Raw genomic sequence first — 20,081 nt, forward strand, 5'->3', positions numbered from 1 at the left:
CAGCTGCTGGTTCTGGGGGGGGGGGACCTGGCAAGGGTCTGAAGCAGGTCAAAGGAGCGTGGTTGACTTGGTCACCATGACCCAGGACAGGTAGCCATTGAGGGTAGCAGGGGTCAAAAGGCAGCAAACATCCTGGGAACCGTCCCTGGGTGCAAATGGCTCCAGGAAAGGGGCAACATTCCCCCCAGGCTAACTGAGGAATCAGCTCAGAAATCCCCTCTTGAGTGTCAGAGGGAATTCTCAGGTCTTCCTACAGCAGCCCCTGCCTATGGTGGTATAGTCCCTCCCTGACGAGGCTGGTACAGCCCTTGCAGTTGTATTGCTGGGGGTGGGGATGGAAGCTGAATGCCAAGAGTGAGTCAAAACACACCTTCATTTGCACACCAAGAATCTCAACAATAGATGTCTTCCCCCAACCCACCCCCCCAAAAAAACATCTTGACATCTTCCCCTTCCTCCACTAGGAGGAGGCTGCCTCCTATGCCCCTTAAATCAGGCAAGATGTGTTTGCACCCCTCTGTCCAGTTGAGAATCAGCAAGCTGCACTGTTAAACGGAGGGGCAATACAGGGTGGAAGGGGATTTGGTGTGGGAAACCTGTTTGGGACTGAATCCTCCTGTTTATCTGGCACATCGCCCCATCTGCGTGTCCAGGTCGCCCTCTGAACTAAACATGAGCTAAGCAGAATCTGCTGCATTGTGGCGGGGGGGGGGGGGGGTCGGCTTTCCCTGAATCAGCAGCCACACCAAAACACAAAGCAAAACCCAGTTCTCCTCCTGACCTCCCCCAATCACATGTTCGCCCACTGCAGGAGCACCAACAGAGTGGGAAATAAAAACAAACACCCCTGTTTTTAATCCACAAGCTCTTAATTGGGGGGGGGGGGGAGTTCTATCACCAAGCTACAGGGGTGGGAGGTGGAAATGCAGGTCCCCTTGCCAGATCCCCACCAGTGCCGCAGACACTTAAAAGAGACTTATCCTCAATTCATTGCTGCTCAGTACTCTGGAAATGGTTTTATTAGTTTATCATCTTAGAATTGCAGAGCTGGAAGGGATCCCGTGGTCATCCAGTCCATCCCCTCTCAAGTAGGCTCAGTGGGGGATTCAAACTCCCAAACCTCTGACTCCACCACCAGAGACCTAACCCACTGAGCTCTGTTCACTCATTACAGATCAACAATCCAAAGCTTACTGCAAATGTATGACTTCTCTTGGTGCTTAAGGATTCTGGGCAGGGACAGGATCCATGGCCCTTTATTAACCCCCCCCCACTCTTGTGCATACCCACTAGAAGTGAAGGCATCCCATCATCTTTTGGATCAAGCCCCCCCCCCCGCGCTCTTCTATGGGAATTCTAGAGTCTACCATAGACTGAATTCGGCCAGGAGGTTTGGTGAAATGTGCATTTATTTCTAATTACTGAGTATTTATTGCTGCACCATGTTATTGATGGTTTGGAGGTCTGATGATATTGTTGCTATGTTACACGGCTGTCTGGTTCGTGTGTTGTTGTTTTTTTTAAAGCACTGTTTTAGATTCTGGTAGAGTTTTAACAAGATGTGCCAGTCGCCTTATGAATCGGAGAACAGGAAGGTGGTGAAGGAAGCTCAGAAGCCTCTGTACCCTGAGCCCAGCCCTTGACTGACTAGTGTTTTATTTTTCTCATGTTCTAAACTGCCCAGAGTGGCCTTCGGCCAGATGGGCAGTATAAAAATTAAATATATAAATACACGGACTCATTTAGCCCACGATGGTTGACCGGCCTCAATTCTCTGGGATTTGCAGTAGGAATTTTTTTTCCCGGTTCAACCTGGACATTTTTAACAGTCTCCCCCCCCCTGCAGTATTCACTAACCAGGCCTCCTCCCTGTTTAATTTCTGAAATCAGATGAGATTGAATGTGGAGTAAAAGTGGAATCCAATGCCAGTTGTTAATGCAAAGAAGTCAAAAGTCGAGCTTCTTGACATTCACAGAACATCTCTGGCTTAAAATGAGGACCTCGGAAGAGCGTTGCTTGACCGGACGTGTCAAAGAGGAAGAAATCAGCTCTGCGGTATTTTGGAAGACGGGACCACCACCATCACCCCTCCGTTCCTCCTGCTCTAAACAGCCAGCATCTCCAGGTACAACCTGGGACCTCTCAGCGCCCGAAGGGAGACAGCCCACTTCCACTGCAGCCGTCAAGGTAGGGCGTGATCCGACCGAAGGGGTTCATTCAGCCCCGGAATCCCGCCTTTGCGACCAGGACCTCCGGAGGCTGCTTCACAGCAATGCCTCTGAGCACATGCAAAGTAACTTTCCCAGATGATAGACGGCCCGCCCACCCTCTGCCACCCCAGCAGCCCCTCTGCCGCTGGGGAGGGCAGCTCAAGGTCAGCGGGGTGCCATGTTTTGGGCAGGTAAGAGGAAGCGCCGAAGGCACGGGGGGGGGGGGGCAACAGGTTGGTTTCAAAAGATGGGATTTCGAGGGGTGGGGCGTGTGAAGGACTGGGGAGCCCCTCCCCAGGTACCCTTAAGCGAGCACAAGGAACCTGCCCCTTGGCCCTACCTGATCAAGGTGGGGAGCAGCCCTGGCAACAGGAGGAGGCGGGGGAACCACCCTCCTACTACGCACCTTAAACTTACACTCCGAGGAGCCCCACACCCGGGGGAGAAACTCCCCGCCCTCCCTCCCTCCCTCCCGCCGGCTCCCAGGCGCGCACCTGGTGCGCCCCCCCCCCTTACCTGTCCTGGAGCTCTCCGAGCGGCCGAAGGTCCAGAAGGCCCAGGTGGTCTTGGCGCTCGGGGGGGTCCGCTTGCGGTAGGAGTTGCCCATGGCGCCCGCCCGCCTGCCCGCCCGCCCGCCTGCCCTGCGGGTGCGAGAGAGGCACCTTTCCGCGCTCCCGCTCCCCCCGGCACCCTCGGCTCCCCTCCCGCCCTCCCCGGCCCGGCCCGCCCTGCCCTCACCCCACCCCACCCCCTCGTCGCTGGGCGGAGGAGGAACAGGGCGCTACATGACGGGGCCGGGCAAGCCTCCCTTCTCCGCCGCCTTGGCCGCGCTCCAGCGGCGCGCCGAGAGAGACATGCTGCCTGCTGCCCGCTGCTGCTGCTGCTGCTGATGGTGCGGCCGCTGCCGCCGCCGCCGCCGCCGCTGTGCGCTCCGCTCCCGCATCTCAGCCCGGCGGCTCCCGGTCCGGCCCTCCGGCATCCACCCAGTGGGGTCCCGGCCAATCAGGGTGGACGCCGAGGAGGAGCCTACTTGGGGGGGGGGGGCGGGCGGTGGGGAGGCGGGGAGGGAGAGGGGCGCGCGCCATCCATCCCTCAATCCCCGCAGCCCTCCCGTCTCCATCCTCCCGACCCCCTCCCCAACCTCTCCTCTCTCGCTCAGGTGTCCCATTTGGCCAGGGAGAACGGTCTACCCTCTCTTCTGCCTTAGGGAAACTCGGTGTCCTTCTGCACATGCTCAGGGGTCCTCTTTTGGCTTCTCCCGCACAGGGGCTGAGCCTTGACACAGCAACACGGGTATGTACTGTCCTTCGCCAGAGTTTCCCTTTTTTCCCACCTTTTCTTTCTCTTTCACTTATTTTGTTTCTTTTCCAATGCGGTGCCAGAGGAGAGCTTTGTGGATACCCCAGGCCAACAAGTGGGTCCTAGTAGATCAAATCACGCCTGAGCTCTCTCTGGAGGCAAAAAGGCTGAAACGGAGGCTCTCCTACTTTAGGCGCCTCCTGAGAGGGCAGAATTCTCTGGAAAAGACAATAAGGCTAGGAAAGGTGGAAGGCAGCAGGAAAAGAGGAAGACCATTTATGAGATGGACAGACTCCCTAAAGGAAACCACAGGCTTGATTTCACAAGAGCTAATCAGGGCTATTGAGGAGATGGGATTTAGAGGGGATTTTTAGAGATGGCTCATTCATAGGGTCATCATAAGTCGGAGGTACCATATTTTTCGCACCATAAGACACACTTTTTCCCCACAAAACAGGGGGGTGGAAAGTCTGTGTGTCTTATGGAGCGAAGAAAACAGATTATATTTTCCTGTTTTCTTCTCCTAAAAATTGGTGTGTCTTATGGAAAGGTGCGTCTTATGGAGCGAAAAATACAGTAACTTGATGGCATATAACAACAATTTATTTCAACTTTTTGATTTCCCCCGTATTTATTTTATTCTCCTCCAAATGTAGGCACCATGGACATTTTTGTTATGTACACTACCCAGTTGCATAGATTTTAGTTTCTAGGCCTGCATTGACTTACGGCCTCACGATACAGAAGAATTACTCTGAGGAAAGCCACGGCCACCTCCCCTCCGGCGCTCAAAGGACTGGCGGCCACTGCCTTTATGTTGCCCTGACAAGTCAGATCACATGTAGAAAGCCTCCTGGATCCGGCGCAGAAGAGTATTCGCTTTGGCCTCTTCAGAGAGCTGCCAAAACAGGCCGGTAAAACCAGCCAAGAAAGAGGCTGGGTTTCCCCATCACGATCCCACAAGGCCTTTTTTCCCCCGAATGTCCTGCGATGAAATTGCAACCCCACAAGTAAAACTCTGAAATCAAATGGCAGCCGCGCGTATTTCTGTACAGTTCCCATCCTCGAGGGGATGCAGAGCAAAAAAAAAACGCCCCTCATTTTACGTGCGTCCCGGCCGCCTGGCGGATGTTTTACAATCGCAACATGCTGAAACACACCCGCATAAACAACACATTCCCAAGGATGTTGTTTGCAAGCTCATTAGGGCCTTATTTGTAGACAGAGAAGAAGCTGTTCTTTTCCACACTGCCCAGAGTTATACCATGGGACTCTGTGCCACAAGATGAAGCAGTGGCTGCCATCTTGGGAGGTCTGAAAAGGGGATAAGGGAAACTCCTGGCCGAGGGCTCCACACCAAAGGCTACGGGCCATGATGGCCAGAGATCTTTTCTGATACCGGAGGCTGTACATTTTCACGTTATCAGTTGTTGGGCAATATATGATATGGGCGGATCCTGTTCCATTTAGCTACTGCTAATTCATTTCCCAGAGGCAGGTGGTTGTCCTGAACTCTAGATTAGAGGGTCTTGGCTTTGATCCCAATCCAGAGCTGTTTTTACTTTCTGGACCACCAGCCACGAATTGTGCTCAGACACCTGGATGCTCGGAGAAGCCCTGCCCGACACAGGCTCACCTGGGTGGAATCAAAGTTCAGGGGCCTGGTTTGCCTTGGGATGTCAGCCTATCTCACCATCTTTTCCACTTCATCTATTTCCCCAGCGGTAGGGCCAGATTCAAACATGGCCAACTGACCACCAGATCGAAGGGTCCCATCGTTCGAGGCACCTTCTTTTCCACGACAGCATCAATGGGTGCTGCTCTCTTTTAACTACCGTATTTTTCGCTCCATAAGATGCACCTCTCCATAAGACGCACCAAATTTTTAGGAGAAGAAAACAGGAAGAAATAATCTGTCTTCTTCGCTCCATAAGACGCGCAGACTTTCCACTCCCCTGTTTTGTGGGGGGAAAGTGCGTCTTATAGTGCGAAAAATACGGTATTTTACTCATCTTGAAATCCCTCTTAGGTTTGCTGTAAGTCAGACGTAACTTTGATGGCACAGAAGACACACCGCAAGAAGAGCTTCAGATTAAAATATGCTGCTATTTCCAATCTCTCTCTCTCTTTTGGCCTCGTTCACCCCTACAAGATACCCAGCATGGCATAGCGGACAGAGCTTGGACTTGGGACTCAGGAGACGCGGGTTCAAATCCCCGTTTGGCGACGGAAACTCACTGGGGGAATGGAGCTGGCAAAGCCACCCCTGAAACTTATCTTGAAAGCCCTTTCAGGGGCACTAAATGCCAGTTCTGGCTCGGCGGCACAGAATAACAGCTGCGACGTGGCCCTCGAAACCTCAGTGATGCTGGACTGTACTTTTGGGTTAAAAGAAGTTCCCTGCACTTTCAGTAGAACTGCCGGCTGGCCGGGAGTCCCTCCACTTGGAGCAGAGTCCATGTGTTGCCACCGCTGACCGATGGCCCCACCCAGTGGCCAGAGAAACAAGGCTTCCCTTCCCGGTGCAGCGTCCTGCTGCTGTCATCCACTGACCCCGTTCTTTACCCGTGAGATGCTTTCTCCAGCCCTCCCCTGTTACCTTCTCTCCTGCCACATTAGCAGCTCCCACCCACCCACCCCCACAGCCTTGCCAGTCCTTCCGAACCAGGGGGCCCTGAAAACCCAACAGATGCAGCTTAGGGTCATGCTTGCCTGCCTTTGCTCCAATGTAGGACTCAGAACTGGAAAGTTATTTCAAACCGCCTGCCCGACACCCCCCCCCCATCACCATCTTGCTCTGGACAGGCCCTTTCCACCACCTCCCCCCACCCCCAACCTCATTCCCTGTGGTTACACTCTGCCAGAGGAATGGAAGGAAAGCTTAATGAGCAAAGCTGATTAAGTGAAACTCTTGAGCAAGTTATGGGTCACCGCAGGTTAGCCGGTGGAATCGAGCCTGGGGAGTTACACAGCCCGTTGAAAGGCGGGCACCGAAGGAAAGGAAAACTCTCCTGGGTGGAAGCAGAAGAAGAAGAAGAAGAAGAATTAAAACAAGGTCAAGACTGGGAATCATTAACAGAAATAGGGTAACTTATGGGCAGCCGTTTCCTGCTAAGACCTGTTTTCAGCCCTCTGGGTTCATGTCTTTCTCCTGCCGCGGCCAAGAACGGATGCCACAATCAAGGCCACGGAAAGAGGCGTTTCATGTGGACTTCATTTTGTACATGTTTTTTTTCTTCCAGGAATAATTCCCACTGAATTCTGTGAGATGAACTCCCTGGTAGGAGCACCCAAGGCAGCCGAGCCACGGAAACAGCCGGGCCTCCTCACCGAAGGCAGGAAGACCGACATGAGCCCAAATCCACCCACACCGGTTGGGCAACTCATCCCAAACGTCCTCCTAACTTCTATTTGTTCAGCAGCTCTCCGGCTCTCTCTCGTCCCTCACCTTCTTCAGGGGCCAGGATGGAGCGTCAACGATCCTGTCGTCTTAAGGAAGAAAAACCTTCCTTACACACAGAAATCTGACTTCCAAACAGTTTGAGGAGTCTGAAAATCAGGTCTCAGTTTATGCCATTTGCAAAAAATAAAAATAAAAATAAATTATTTCTTGCCCTTTTCTCTCGGTGGAGGAGCTGCGGTTGGAAAAGACACACCTTGCTTTGTTCAGCTCAGAAGCTTGGCCAGAATTTCCAGCTCAAACCAGAAACCGGATCCTTGTTGTGCGCATTTTCTGAAACGTCACTCTCGGCCTTCTAAAGCCACCAGATTAAGACAATTATTACACAGAACTCTTGGAAAGTATTCCAGCAATTAGGGCCGAGAGCGAGCAAAGGTGTTTTAGCCCGGCTGAAGAAATGCCCGCCGTTCACCCAGTAAGAACAACTCTGGGTATGAGTTGCTGGGCGTTGCCTCTATCTTGCCTCTGCCCGGGTGTTCCCCTGGATAGGCTGGACTACAACTCCCATGCTGGGTGGAATGATGGGAAATGTAGTCCAAAACATCTGAACGGAAAGGGGAAAAAAGGATGTCCATTCTCCCTGTGCAGAAGAATCATATAGATTTATGTAAGAGAAACAGAACGGCATCATATAGGCTCAAATCTTCCCTTGTCTCAGCCACAGGTGTACTAGGACTCTTCAGAATAGCCGCCCCCCAATCCTTATTAAGGAGAAAAGTGGCATATAAATGTTTTAAATATATTAATATGTTTATTTTTCCTTTGACATGGGGGAGGGGACACCACCAGGTGCAATTTCGACACCTGGGGCAAAGCAACATCTATGTGCCGTGCACCCCAGCTCTGTGCCATGGGTTGTCAGCCCTCCCCCTGCAAAAGAAAGGAGGGAGAGAATGTGGTATGCTGCAAAATATACAATAAATACAAATGGGAACTATCTTTCAAAGGATGAGGGGATTCCAACTCCCATCAGCCCCAGCCACCCTGAGCAAGCAGCCAAGGACCATGGGACCTGCGATCCTCAGGCCTCTGGAGAGCTTCAGACTCAAGGCCCCTTTGTAAATGTATTTGTGCACGAGGCCACGAGTTCCACCATTCCCAAGTGCGTGCCCCAACACGAAGCGGAGAGAGTGGCAGCCGAGAGAGAAACACGCCTCGACGGAAAAAACGTTTGCGCCTGGGCTAAGAAGTTTCAAAAGGGGGGTGGTGTGCAACCTGCCTTGTGCCAAAAGGCTGAATGGAGATCTGGGACACTCCTCCCCCCCCGCTGCCCCTCCCATAGTAGAACTGGGAGACGGCAAAGGTAAAATTTACTCCTTTTAATAAACAAAGGAAAGGAACCCTGCCAGGCAGCTGCAGGAAGAAAGAAAGGAGCCATTTCAGAGCTCAACTGTTGAGGCTCAATCTCTGGATACACCTGGATGGTCCCGATGGCTTTATTCCTCTTTTCTTGGAAAGGAAAAAAGACAAAAGTTGCACACAGCCTGAGAAGGTGGCCTACCTCCACAGCCCGATCTTCGCCGTGTCAACGCAAGAGAACAAGCTCAGAAGGGCTAGGTCACAAATGTACTTGTTTGTCACTCGTTCCTTTACTCCAACAACTAAGGTATAATCATCAGATAACATTATGACTATAATTGTGTTTGAATCATTGCTTTTTCTCACTATAAACCCTAAAGTCTGCCTAGCAGCCATCATGGGGAGGCGATGACAAGGCCGGTAAGAGGAAACGGCACTCAGCTGTTGTTCTTTCCCAGTTCTGTTGGAAGGAACTAAAAGTACCTGTTTTACTTATTTTTTTAAAAAAAAAGGTTGAGTCACTTTTTAAGTTATGATTAACCAAAGCAACTTTTGAGTTATGATTAACCAAAGCAACTTAATAATTAGAGGAACTTACAATTAGCTACTAATACAACTAATTACATTTTGAAAATAATTTTCCTAGTTCTGTTGTCGTCACATGTGATCAAGTCCGCTTCGACTTCTGGTGATACTTATTTGTTTGTAAAATATGTGAAATGCTTTAGGAATTGCTTTTCTGTTGCCCTCCACCCACCCCCCAGCCTGTTTCCACAGCTAAGCAGGGTTTTGAACCCAGGTCTCCTGAATCGTAGTCCAACAGTCTTTGTCACAAGACACTTATCACAGGATCACACCCAGACCATGAACTCTGCTTCGTTTTAAAGCAGAAAGACTCTGAACCCACAAGCCACAACTCCCTGAATCTAGGCACCGATTTCCCAGCTGTGGGTTATGAAAGACAAAACACCGGAGTTTTCCAAAGGTTAAAAGTCTGGACTACTGCCCCCAGAATCCTCCAGCCGGCCATGCATTCTGGGATTTGAAGTCCAAAAAGAGCAACATTCCCAGCCTCTGGGAAAGACACACGTTGGCCATAGATAATTCTGTTTATAACAACAAATCAGCCCTGCCTTTCTGAGTTGTAAACAGAGACAACACCTGGGTTTACGGTTGCAAGCTGTTTAAAAGAAGAGGACGTAAGAGATACAGAAAGCTTAGAACTGCTTGTGTGCGCAAGCGCGCACCTGTATCCCTGAAAGCGGCCCTTCCAGAGACATGGTGAGGAATCATCTCTTTATAACAGCTGCTCACTTCATACATACATTATATAGGGCTGCTTTTCTCTTCTCCAAGCAGGCGGCCTCGGAGTGAGTTCACATGTGCAACATACCCCATCCCTCCGCAGCTTGAAAGAGGGGATTTCACACAGAAATGGCTTTTACGGACTGGTTTTGACGCAACACCTAAGGGCTTCTGGGGAAAAAAACTTCCAAATCCAGGTTGTCCCAGCATCGCGACATAAAAGGTGATGCTGTTTTAAAGGGACAGTCAATCAACTGCCCAGCCTTTAATCAATAGTATTTAAATAAGGGCACGCATTATAAAATTGCAGGGAAGCTGCAGTGAACTAATTGCTCCCATTAATCCATTAAAGGCATGCAGGCCTCAACAAAGCAGAGACACCTTGCTAAGGCTGGATGGTGGAGCGAGTACTCAGTGGCTTGGAAGGGAAGGAGGCAGGCAGGGAACACCGGAATTTGGAAGTTCGAGGTGGAAAGATGGTCATCACCCATGGGGGGGGGGGAGAGGTCTGCGTGTGTTAAGCTCTCTAAGGATATTCCATTTTGAAAAAGGGAGCAATAATTTCATAGGAAAGTCATTAGTTAGGATGAGCAAACCCCAAGTTTAAAAATGCAAACTTCTACATGTACTGGCAAAAAATTTCTGGTCCTGGACACCTGGAGGCTTAGAGAAGGTCCCCAGACCCCTGCCCTTCCCAAAAATTAGGAAGGCGTCCGTAACAAGAAGGATCCGTCCAGGTACTTTTTAGAGCAGAAGAATGTGACCTTCTCTGTTGTGTCTAGACTGGAGCAAATTCTGACACATACACACACACGTGATTACACACTTCTTGGTTGGGGGTTATGTTTCAAATAGGAACCAAGGCAGGCGCTTGGATGGAGGCAGGAACAATACGGTTCGGTTCTTGACCCAGGGTTGCGCTGAACGGATGGTAGCAAACGGGTCTCTGGAAAGCCCGTGAGCAGCACAGAGGTTTCCTCTGAGCAAACCACCATGACAAAAACAAGGAACCCTACCCAATGTAGCCAGGCAGGGGTGTCGGGCATGAACATGTCCCGGGAAGTTTTTCATTTGGCAGCTTAGCCAAGAAATCCCCATTCCTGCCCAGGCTGGAGATAGATGGGGCAACCGAGATCTGTGGGAGGGTCGGGTCCACGGAAACAAGATTACAGCCCCTGGATGCTGTTTTACTTAATTCAGATAAGGCCCAGGTGGAGCTTGGGAACTCTACATTTTTTGACTACAGTTCCCAGAATTCCCAGGCCAGAAAAAGCTGCTCTCTCTCTCTCCCACCCCCACCCCCCAAGCTGTGCTGGTCGGGTGGTGCCACTAATTCCAAGGTTCGCCTCTGCACTGAACCTCAAGCCTGTAGGCTGGAAACCTTGTTTGACAATAACGACACACCCTAACCAAGGCATTTCCTGGGGAGGCTAAGCTTTTGCAAAGGCGGAAGCGCAGCAACAGGTGACCCAGTAAGGAGTCCTCGCAACAGTGCGTCACGCACAAAGCACACCAGATTTAGCACACAGGTGGGAGCAGGCAAGCTTTTCCTGCTGAAAATCCTTGGGAATCTATCCTTGTTGAAATGGTTCCAGAACCCTTTGGTTAAGGAAGGTCTCCTGCCAGGGAAAGCAGCTGCTGTTGGACTCTTTGGGTGTTTTGGACTTCAGTTCCCAGAAGTCTCGTCAGTACGCTTCAGACTATGTGATTATGGGAGCCGTAGTTCAAAACAGGGAGCCCAAGCCTCTTCACCTTTGAAATATTTTATCTTAAGGTCATGGCAGGGTATTCCAAGATCTGGAACTGGAGGAGAAGTCCCGTCAAGAAACAGAAAGGCAGAAACCCTAACCCTTTGGGGAACCAGGAAGTCAAGATGAACCCAAAACATGTCCTCTTTCACCCAGAGGATTCTCTTTGCAGGGACCCTCTCACCTGGGTTGCAGCACCTCCTACCCTCGCCAACAGCCTCAGGCTCAAATGTCACCCGCTGCTGGCAAGCCGGCCACACCATTTCCCGATCACAAGGCAGCAAGTCCCGTCTCCGGAGAGGCCAAGCCTTCCAGCATCCCCTCACCACCACCTCTTCCCCCGCCACCCACGTGCTGTGCAGCCTCCCAAATTACAGACAAAAGCCTAATAAAAATATAATAAGAAGCTTCCTTTTCTTTTTTACAGCCTTTCCACTCCACCCTCAAAAGGGCCATAAACCCATCCAACAATGCCTGTCCACCCCCCCCCCCATCTGAACGCCACCCTGTGGCCGTGCCAAATGCCACCTTCCGAAACGGCCAAGCTGCCACCCTGGGAAGCTCAGACCTTTCTCGGGCTGAGGATGTGAAGGGAAAAGAGCAGCCGGAGCTGAAAGGGTTGGACCGGGCGTGGCCCTTGGAAGCGGAGTCTATGGAGTGATGATAGAGGGTGATGATTTCATCCAGCCTCGGCTGGCTAGGAATCAGAATGGGGGGGGGGGGGTCCTGTGTGGCTGAATGCTAGAGAAACACCCACGTGCAGTTCCTTGCACCCACGCGTTTCAAGCCCCTTTGACGGCCAGCAGGATCCCCTGGCGTTTAACTCTTTAAAAGAGTTAATGTCCTTTCCCTTTGCAAGCCCCCCCCCCATCTTCCGTGAATATTCCTTCACATTTCCTTCAGCTGGCACTACGGATCCTTTTCAGCTCAGCCCCCGCACTGGCGGCTACTTTAAAAGCCCCCCTCCTGGACCGCTTTAGAAGCCCCCTGCTGCAGAAAGGCACACACGATTGGGCTCATCCCATCACACGCCCTTTGAGTGACGGAGAACGATGGGAAGCCGGGAGATGATGGGAGCCCACAGCTGTCCCACAGGCTGACAAGGCACTGGTTCGAACAGAGTCCACATCTCTAGAGACTTGCTGAATTTTATCAAAGGCCTCTTCAGTCCAGCGCCCTGCTTCCCACAGGGGCCAGCCAGATGTCCTTGGTTTTACCCAGGAACTGATTAAGAAGGAATTTCGGGATGTCTGTGACAAACACGCCCGGCTATTCTTGCTCCACTTTCAGTTTCCGGGCAGGGCCGGCTTTCTTTCCCATCTTCCTGAGATGTCTCTAACTGGTACACTCAGGTTTATTTACACACAGGCTGCCAGCAAAGGGGAGGAATCAGCTAAGTGCCCCAACAAGACCCCCCCCCAATCTTATCCTGCACAAAAACTCTGCAGAAGGGGGGAGGGAGCTAGAGGGGCAGCCATATGTGTAGGATCACTGATGCAAAGCACTGCACAAATCCACCCTAAATTGCAATGGAAAGCCAGAACATTTTTTTCAATGCAATTGAAGGATTGCATATTGTCTCTGTCTTTTTCTTAGGGAGTTAAAAAAAGTTGGTCAAAAACATTGAGAGCCACATCGAGAGAGGCTGGCTGTGAGCTAGAAAGGAAGGAAACAGACCCTGAAAGAAGAGCTAGGGGTCGGGCAGGTAGGCAGGGAATGGCCATGTCTGGGACTTAACCACGCCTAACTTGCCCAATCTCTCGGCTGTCTTCGGTCCGGCAATCTTAACGTACAACGAATAAATCAATGCTTGCTTCCATGGAAAGTCACTGAGTTGTTCAGAACACGACAGAGAAGGGTAGGGATACATGCATTCCAATCCTACACATGTCACATCGGCGCTAGGCAATGCGACGGCTATATATGAGTTTGCAGGAACGTGGCTTTCAAGACCCCTCATGTACGCATGTCGAAACCGATGTGGTCTCTGTACCAGAACCAGGTGCTAACCCCTGTCACACTTCTGCTGAGTTTATACTGTTTGTTTTAGGACAAACAGGATGGTGCATGTAGCTCATAACTATTGTTACAAGTCACTTGAACCATACAAAATAGGTACAGGTACCTATAATTAAAAAGGCACTCCAAGCAATCTATCTTTATGGTTGTGGTTGTTTTGAGCTGTCAAGTTAGAACCAACCCTAGGGAAGCTTTCAAAGTGAGATATTTAAGGTGTGACTTTATCAGTTCCACGCCCCCAGTGAGTTTCCGTGGCTGAGCGGGGATTCGAACCCTGGTCTCCAGAGTCCTAGTCAGTCTCTCTGTCCACTACGCCAGACTGGGTACCATCTTTGCAGGGGAGGTATGAATATTTGGAATTTGGGCCCTTTTCCAGGGCCTGGTGTTTCCTTAAGAGAACTCCACAGAAGGGGTGCTTGCCTTCCTCCAAAACCATGTGCACCAGGAAGACTTTCAGCCCTCTAAAGTTGACGGAGGTCGTCTCGGACCTGGTGTTGAGGACTCCCAGGCTGTTGGTGCTGGGGGACCTCAACATCCATGCCGAGGCTGCTTTGACTGGGGCAGCTCAGGACTTCACGGTCGCCATGACAACCATGGGGCTGTCTCAATGTGTCATCGGCCCGACGCATGAGAAGGGCCCGCACCTTGGACCTGGTTTTCTCAACGGGACTGGAAGATGGTGGTCTGGATGTGGAAGGGCTGTTTGTGAGCCCTTTGTCATGGTCAGACCACTTCCTGGTCAAGTTTAGCCTATTAGCTTCTTCTCCCCTCTTTAAGGGTGGGGGATCCATTAAGATGATCCGCCCTCGGAGACTAATGGATCCGGATTTCACCACCGTTAGCTGGTGTCAGCCTCACCGTGCTTCAGGGGCCCTGCCACCTCTCCTCACAGCATGTCTGATTTCCTGCCATGTCAACGAATGACAACTGATCCCCACTGCCTTTGTGTATTTTGAGAAGAGGGATCGGGTTCTCCTCCGCCGGAGGCAGCTCTTCTCTGAGCTAAATGAAGCTCTCGGCCACTTCCCAGGCGCTTCCCAGGCACACATCTGTCTGGACAAGGCTGGAGACAGAGAATAAGACAAGCCGGACCTTGGGCCGGATCCAGCCAAGAGGGCTGTGTCGTTGTTGTCCTTTGTCCTCTTCCTTATCATCTCCAGAGTTTTACTTTGGGCATTTCCTGCTCTGAAGTTTAGCGGCCGATGCTCAGTTCTGATTTCACCGCTGCATGCCATCCTCCAAACCCTGGGCAGGGTCAAGATTTAGGGCAGAAGGGTGGCACCCAGCAGAGGCTGGGCAAGCCTGGAATAAACCAGGCGGCTGCAACGGTGCCTGGCTGATTGGGAGATCTGTGTTCAAATCCCCGCTTGAAGGGTGACCTTTCCGTCCCACACTTTCTCAGCCTACTTTACCTCCCAGAGTTCTTGCAATGATCAAGTGGGAGGGAGGGAGGGAGGGAGGGAGGGAGGGAGGGAAGGAAGGAAGGAAGCAAGCAAGCAAGCAAGCAAGCAAGCAAGCAAGCAAGCAAGCCCTGGAAGACCCCTTGAGCTCACCGGAGCAAGAGAGAGAGGGAGAGAGAAATGTCACCATCAGCTAAAATACCAGATACAACCAGAAGCTCACTTTCAGAACATACTGCAGGTGTCTTAACATGAGCGGGTTAGGAAGGGGGTAAATAAATGAAACCCAGACACTGGGCATTCGGTGTGTCTCTCAAGCTGCACATGCCTGCCTCCAATGGTAAATGCTAGCCATACATTTAACCCAGAGCATGCCTTTACCCTTTTGCCTGCAGCTGTAAGGTAAGGGGCTGCTTAGGGCGATGTGTTTCACGCAGTTGACCTTAGCACGATCCGTCTAGATAATCTGAGAACAGCAGAGCTGGAAGGGACCCTCTGGATCATCAAGGCCAGCCTTTCTCAAGGAGGCCCGGCGAGGAAACTGAATTCCCAAGCTCTGGCCCTGCAGCCAGAGACCTCAACGACTGAGCTATCTAAGATGATGGGCAGGGAATCTAGAAAGAACAGAGGCCTTAGGATGGGGACCCTCCATGCATTAGGACTCATCCAAAATTCAGCTCTACAAGACAGTCCTGGTAAGCTATGGGGACCAGCTGGGGCGGGGGGGGGGGAATGGGACTGCTACTGTTGGCGGGTCCATCAGAGAAAGGATGACACCCAGACGCCTTTCTAAACACCTGGTTTCAAATCAGCGCATAACCTTCCCAAGGAATTCTTGCTTTCCAACGTCTGGCCCAGGATGACCCCCATCTTGCTTGGGAAGTTGCACCAAGTACATCATTTGCACACCACTCAATAGGTGCTCACATGCACCTCAACACCGTCACACCTGCACACCCGTAAGGAATGTACAGAAAAATGTGCCTGGTCTCCCTTCCTCTCTAGCAGAAACCAAGAAGGGCCCAAGTAGCAGAACCAGCTTGGCTTGGCTTGAGGTCATAGGTCCTGTCCAGATGGGCCCCGGCCACACTGGCCGCCTGACTACTGTAGCCTCTGGGCCACCGCTGGCCTACCCATCCATTAAACAATACAAGGCCAGATCAGCAGGCCAGCCATGCAAATGCATCTCCTGGCAGGTTTCCACAGTCTTTGAGGGCAGCACAAGGTAAGGGAGGGGAAGGTGGAGGGAGGGGGACCAGGATGAGAGAGGGACACCCCCCACACATACTGGAGTAGAGCAACCCTCCTTGCCCCACAAGCCATCTGTCCTGGAGACTGGCCACAGGAAGGGTGGGGGGTGGGGGTGGAGCTGTTTCCGTCCCCACCCCCACCCCCACCCCCACCCCGGAAAACTTCAAACTTCTCCCAGGATCCCAGACCTCATGACTCAGAGAAGGAACATGTCCACTGAACCAGGAACACCCTCCAGGAGAAACGGAAAATTCAGAGGTCGCACTTTTTCTTTACGCAGGACCGCTGCTCCGAGAAGCCAAGGGTAGAACAACTCCTCCAGAGGGACACACACAAAATAAGGTGCAGAAGTGAACCCCCCCAAAACAGCCCCAGGACACACACACACACACACACACAGGCAACCAAGCAATATTTCCCCACGTCAAGAGGAAAGTCAAGCCAACGGCCGGCAGCTGTGAGCCCCGCCGCTGCCTTGGCGGGCCGAGAGCAGCCCGAGGAGAGAGGGCAGGATGATGAGATAACCCTCTGCCTGGAAGCTCCAGCGTCCGGCAGCTCTTCTTCCAAGGGCGGCCAGGCCAGGACGGGAGGGAACACGCCCAGAAGGCGCCGGCGGGGGGGGGGGGGGAGAGGCTCTTGGAGGGACCGGGAGCCACCCGTCCAGCCGGCCTGAGCCCTCCCGGGAGCATCCTCCCCTCGGGGAGAGCCTGGACCGCCGCCCACCCCCGAGGGTTGCCGCGCAGGGGGGTCAACTCCGGCCCGGCAGCTCTTCCAAGGGCGAAGAGATGGGGGTCGGCCACCCACAGCCGCCCCGCGGAGGCAGTCGCGCCGCCCCTCTGCTCCGGCGCAAGGCTGCGCCCCTTCCCGCCGCCGCCCGGGGCTTGAGCTTTCCGCAAGAGCTCCGCTGCCCACGTGCAGAGCGCCACGCCGCCGCCGCCGCCTTACCTTTGGCCTTGGAGCGCGCCGGGCGCTTCTTCCCGCCCTCGGGCGGCGGCTGGTCGGGCGCCTTCTTGTTGCGCTTGCCCCGCAGCCAGCTGAAGGCCCGCCGGAGGCGAGAGGAGCCCCCGCCGCCCCCGCCGCCGCCGCCGGGCTTCTCCGCCGCCTTCTCCTTCCCCTTCGCCTTCTCCTTCTCCTTCTTCTTGGCGGCCGGGGAGCCCTTCCGGGGCTGGGCCGCCGGCCAGGCGTCCTCGGGGGGCGCCGCAGGTGCGCGCGGGCCGGACATCTCCAAAGGCGCGCCGGCGGCGGGCGAGGCGCCTCCCGCCGCCGCCGCCGCCCCCGCGCCGCCTCCTCCTCGGCCGGCTTCTCGGGGGCTTCAGGGGCCGCTGGGGGCCGCCATGGCCGCCGCCGCCGCCGCCGCTCGGGCTCCGCGTCCGCCGCCGCCGCCGCCGCCGCCGCTGCTCGGGCTTGGCGCGCCCCGGCCGGCCGTCAGTCCGTGCGCCCCGGTGCCTGGCGCGCTGGCCGAGAGGGACCCGCCCGGGCGGCGCTGCTCGGGGGCCCGTCCGCCGTCCGCCCCCTGCGAAGGCAGCGGCGCTCGCCGGCGGCGGCCAAAGTTTCTCCCGGACGGGAGGGAGGCGGCCGGGCCGGGCCGGGCTGTGCCGGGCGGAGCCTGCCCGCCTTCCTGCCGATCCGCCCGGCTGGAGAGCAGCAGCAGCAGCCGCCGCCGCCCCCTCCTCCTTCGCTGCCTGCCTTCTCCCTGCCTGCCTGCCTCCCTCCCTCCCCGGCTCGCCTGCCGCCCTCTGGCCCTCGCCGTCCCTCCTCCGGCGGCGGCTCCCTCCCGAGCGGGGATTGCCCAGGCAGGTAGAGGGAGGGAGGGAGGGAGCCGCGGGACCTCGGCTCAGCCCGAAAGCCCGCTCGGGCATCCAGAGAGGCGAGGACCGCCGAGCGTGTGCAGAGTGCCGAGACGCCCTGCTCGCCCCTTGCGCCCCGGATACCCCCGCGGGCGAGCAGAGAGGCCCTGCCGCCCAGAACCCAGCGGCCTGAAGCTCGCCGGAGGGTCCAGAGGAAGCCTGAAAGACCCGCGAGGCTTTCCCCCCTTGAGCTTTGCACCTCCAGCTGAGTCTAGCCTCACACGCCCCCGGGAGCATGTGCAGAGTGCCTGGCCAGATCTTCCTTTTGCCTTAGCAACTGGGAAATCAATGCCGCCAGCTTCTGGGTGCCCTCTGGTCTCCTCAAACATGTTGCCATGTAAAAGATGTACTCTGGAAACTCTGGTGGGGAAGGAGCAGGCTGATGGGATGGTGCCAATCCAGTACACACAGCCTCCTTCAAGTTCCTTATAGCCCACCTAGCCAGGATGGCATGTCTGCCCACCTCTAGGCTGGCAGAAGGGAGCCCAGTTGCCTTCCTTCGCTGGGCCAAAGCAGAACTGTTGACCATCAAGAGGGCCTGGCCGTCCCTCTGAGTTTGTGCAAGTGGCTTTTTAATATTGGCTTTCCTTTTTATAATTTGTTGTGTTTTTAATTGCATATGTTCCTTAGTCATGGGTAAGTGCCTTGAACACCTGTGGGAGAAATACAGGAGAGAAATTGAATAAATAAATAAATAAATATTTGGGTTCTGAGGTTGCCTGTGTTATGTTTACACGACACATGTAATCCTGTGTCGGGTTCCTGGGACTGTAACCTCTGCAGCCGAGATGCCCTGCCTTCTGTGCTAAGCATGGCTACTTTGCAACCCCAGCCGCTGCGGCCTGTAATTTGCCACCAAAACTTAACACAATTTCCCTAAGAGAAGCGTAAACTGATAATTGGATTCCGGCCAGCACAGCTGAATCTATGGCAAACTGGAAAGGATTTATAATCCTGCACGGCCAATGCACAGCCACTCTTGTGGCATCGATATTGGAGCTGACAAACAGGCCATTTGCTATCCGGCAGAAGGACATAGCAAAGGAGAGCGCAGAGGGAGCCTGGGAAGCAGAGCCGTGCGCATGACTCAGCTTCTCTCTCGGCAAACCGTCTGCCTCCCAAAGATGCTGATGGGCACCCTGTCGTTGTCGTTACCCAGGAGATCCCTTGACATGATGCATTTCCCTGCTCTTGGAGCACATCTGCCTTGCCATTGAAAGTAGCCTCTTGCAAAGGGTCGGAAAGATGTCAGGCACAGAGGTCTGGTCCTGTGCATGCCGCTGTTCAACACGCTTATGCTTTTCTTCCATCAGACCCAGGACAGAGTCAGTAACTTCGTCCCCCTTCGGATTCCAGGACACTGCTCTTCCTGCAGGCGACGTACCTGGCAACAGAGACGTTGGGCCTCTCCGCACTGTGACACTGGGTTGCCACCCAGGCTGGCTTTTCTGGGAGGCCCAGTGAGACATCGAACCCCCAACCTCTGGCTCTGCAGCCAGGCACCCAACTCACTGAGCTATCTAGCCAGCTTTATTGTGTGTCGTCAAGTCAATTCTGACATATAGAGACCCTTTGCAGGTTTTTTCTGCAGTACCCCAGAGTGGCTTTCCTTTCCTTGACCAGGACTGCCTTGAGACTAGGAAGCTTGCCCAAGGCTACCCAGGCTGGCTTTCTGCCCAGGCGAGGAACTCAACTCCTGGCCTCTGTACTAACTCACTGAGCTATCCAGCCAGCTGCTCAGAGCAGGTGATACTGAAAGGTTGTCCAGATGATCTATTCCTGAACGCCCTTTACAAAAGCGAGCGATCTGAACTCGAAGCCGCCGGCCCTCGGATCCACCTACAGATCCTGGTGTGGCTTTTGCTGAACCCCCCCCCCTCTAGTTGCAAAGCAAGCCTGCAAACAATGGGAGACTCCATCAGGGCTGGCATGTGACTGACACCCAGGAGGGGCTTTCACCCAGAACTTGTCCATGCCCCCCCCCCCGTGGCTGAAATAGTTTCCTTTGCCTCTTCCTGCAGGAAAAGCCCTTCCGCCCCAAGGCTGAAGCCGCTGCTTCTCGGCACCCAACCCATGAATGAGCCTTTGTGAGAGAGGCGCCCTTGCCTCAGCCTGCTGTGTGACAAAGACAAAACCAAGCCAGACGGCCAGACCTAGTTCAATGTGAACGGTTCCCAGTGTGTGTGTGCGTGCGTGTGCGCGCGCACATGGTTTTCCCCATTTGTGGGTTGACTTCTCAAGC

The 20,081-nt window shown here is 53.9% G+C and overlaps 1 protein-coding gene across 3 annotated transcripts in view; it reads right to left on the reverse strand.

The window, feature by feature from the left end:
• NHSL3 (NHS like 3) overlaps positions 1 to 17,343 on the reverse strand; it is a 52,904-nt gene extending 35,561 nt beyond the window's left edge. For 2 of the 3 annotated variants that reach the window (XM_072979950.2, XM_072979949.2), the window contains exon 1: positions 16,938 to 17,343. In XM_072979950.2, the coding sequence (XP_072836051.2) occupies positions 16,938 to 17,214 (277 nt within the window). In that variant the 5' untranslated portion in view covers positions 17,215 to 17,343. Of the gene's footprint in view, positions 1 to 2,727; positions 2,887 to 16,937 lie in introns of those variants that run through there. The other variant, XM_072979952.2, reaches the window with a different exon arrangement.
• Positions 17,344 to 20,081: the final 2,738 nt, after the last annotated feature.

The sequence above is a fragment of the Pogona vitticeps genome, chromosome 9 (genome assembly GCF_051106095.1).
Source record: "Pogona vitticeps strain Pit_001003342236 chromosome 9, PviZW2.1, whole genome shotgun sequence".
Classification (NCBI taxonomy): domain Eukaryota; kingdom Metazoa; phylum Chordata; class Lepidosauria; order Squamata; family Agamidae; genus Pogona; species Pogona vitticeps.